Source organism: Bidens hawaiensis, unplaced genomic scaffold (genome assembly GCF_021521415.1).
Source record: "Bidens hawaiensis isolate Kalapana, Puna unplaced genomic scaffold, B.hawaiensis_p1.1 tig00076579_1, whole genome shotgun sequence".
Lineage (NCBI taxonomy): Eukaryota > Viridiplantae > Streptophyta > Magnoliopsida > Asterales > Asteraceae > Bidens > Bidens hawaiensis.
In genome coordinates, this window is record NW_027503208.1 from 13,571 (window position 1) to 15,609 (window position 2,039).

Genomic DNA, 2,039 nt, shown 5'->3' on the forward strand with positions numbered 1-2,039 from the left:
ATGGTTAAAAGATAGTTCAAAGTATAAATGGTTAAGAAGTAATCATTAAGAGGTAGTTTCTTATGCATTTAGACTTAATCATTAACGGGTAACATCTTAATGACCATTAAAAAATTACCAAACAGTCCTTAACAAATACGTCGATGAAAAATAATAAAAAATCACTATTACTTTCAATTAGTTTAGTTTATGTTTTTGAATGTTTAATAGTGAAATCAGATTGGATTATGCATAAAACCCTTTTATAAAAAGATGAGAGCAAAGATATACTTCTATACTTACAATCAAAGATTGATGTTAAAATAATATAAAATAAACCCAAAATTTTCCATTTTCAGTTTTGTACTTTTGCACATTACTTCCTTGTCCAGGAAACAAGACAAGACTTTTGGTCAAATTAGAAGTAAATAAAAAAAGTGATAATAATTCAAACACTCAACATAATTTGGTAATAAATACAAATCCCATCCAATCCTTGTAGTCTCGTTACAACCCAACTCCTCTTTCCTTTGAGATGCAGACCCTAACCACACACTCACCGTCACCTGCGGCCAAAACCCTAAACATGCCCATCGGCTACCGCTTTTGTCCAACCGACGAAGAGATCCTCATCCATTACCTCCGTCCTAAAGTCTTCTCACTCCCGTTGCCGGCCACCGCCATCCTCCACTCCGATCATCTCTTCCTCCACCACCCTTCACGCCTCCCAGGTCATCTTTATTTCCGGCCATTTAACTTTCTTTAAATTAATAATATCCTCCTCCGGTTAACATTTTTTTTATATGTTTTCAGGTGACCCTAAGGAGAAACGATACTTCTTTTATAAACCAAGTAGTAATAACAATAATAATACTCATGCTTCAAATCTGGCTGGTTATTGGAAGCCCATTATTAAAAATGGTAACACCCACAAGCTCATTTTGGCTACTGGATGTAACCACCCTATTGGTTTCAAGAAATCATTTGTGTTCCATCAATTTAACGACCAACGTCGATCTGCTTCCAAAACTCCCTGGATCTTGCACCAGTTCAGCCTGCTATATCCCTTACCAATCAAGGTACACTTTTCACTTAATTACTTCTGTTTCTGAATAAATATTTATCTCTCTCTTATATTAAATACAAACATATTATTATCATAAGTTTTTACTAATATATGTAATCTATATATAAGAGATAATTACTGTAAATTCTAACTAATATATTATAATTATCCAGCATATTTATAGGTAATATTTTATGTGTTTTTTTTTAAAAAAATAATTTTGTTCTTTTATTTTTGAAGATTGAAGAATGGGTGGTTTGTAGCGTTCACATGAAGTCTAAAAACGTCAAAAACCAACATAAGGGTCCGGCTAAGAGACTCAAGAAATCTCATTTTAAAGCTGACAATATTCCGATGGAGGAAGAATGTATTAGTCCGGTCGTCATCGAAGATGATTCATCGAGTGAGATCACTTTTAACGAGGATCTGGGTGGCCGGAAAAAAGATGAAGAGGAAGAGGAATCAAGAGTTAATTAGGAAGTAGTTGGATTGCTACCTAACTTTTACTGCTCACCTTAAATTCTTTGTATTTTTAACTTTTCACAATTTGAAGGCCATGAATTGAGTTGAGGATGTTGTTTAAAGAACACATGCTTTTGTTTCTTTAACATACATAGCTTTTTACCTTTTAAACCCTAGTACGTAGCTATACTAAATGAAACGGCAAGTCTCTCTCCATATAAACGTAGAGTATTCACTAACTAAACCATCAAACACTCATAATGGTTTAACTGGTAACATAGTTATTATTTAATACTTTTAATACTTAGCTTAATACTATCAATTAGCTTAATATTAAAAGTTTAGATGGGTCCATGTGATTGGTTGAAAAATATATGGCCCCACCACCTCATTCCCCTCCATCTCGCCATTTCACCGGCACCCAAAGAGATTGATGAGCTTTTGGCGCCCTCCTCTCTGGTAGCTGTGATGGTTTGGCGTAGAAATGGTGATACCATAACACTCGGTTTTATAAGATTAGATATAACCTAAT

The 2,039-nt window shown here is 34.1% G+C and overlaps 1 protein-coding gene across 1 annotated transcript; it reads left to right on the forward strand.

Moving 5' to 3' along the window:
* Positions 1-401: 401 nt before the first annotated feature.
* LOC143606693 (NAC domain-containing protein 83-like) lies at positions 402-1,613 on the forward strand. Its single transcript, XM_077082372.1, has 3 exons — positions 402-710; positions 793-1,058; positions 1,286-1,613. The coding sequence occupies exons 1-3, from the start codon at positions 515-517 to the stop codon at positions 1,520-1,522; spliced, it is 699 nt and encodes a 232-aa protein (XP_076938487.1). The 5' UTR covers positions 402-514; the 3' UTR covers positions 1,523-1,613.
* Positions 1,614-2,039: the final 426 nt, after the last annotated feature.

Bases quoted from the DNA above. Each gene is read 5' to 3' on its own strand.
- LOC143606693 (XM_077082372.1), top strand. From the start codon at position 515: ATGCAGACCCTAACCACACACTCACCGTCACCTGCGGCCAAAACCCTA. The intron at 711-792 runs GTCATCTTTATT...ATATGTTTTCAG, and splicing joins CCACCCTTCACGCCTCCCAG to GTGACCCTAAGGAGAAACGA. The intron at 1,059-1,285 runs GTACACTTTTCA...TTATTTTTGAAG, and splicing joins TATATCCCTTACCAATCAAG to ATTGAAGAATGGGTGGTTTG.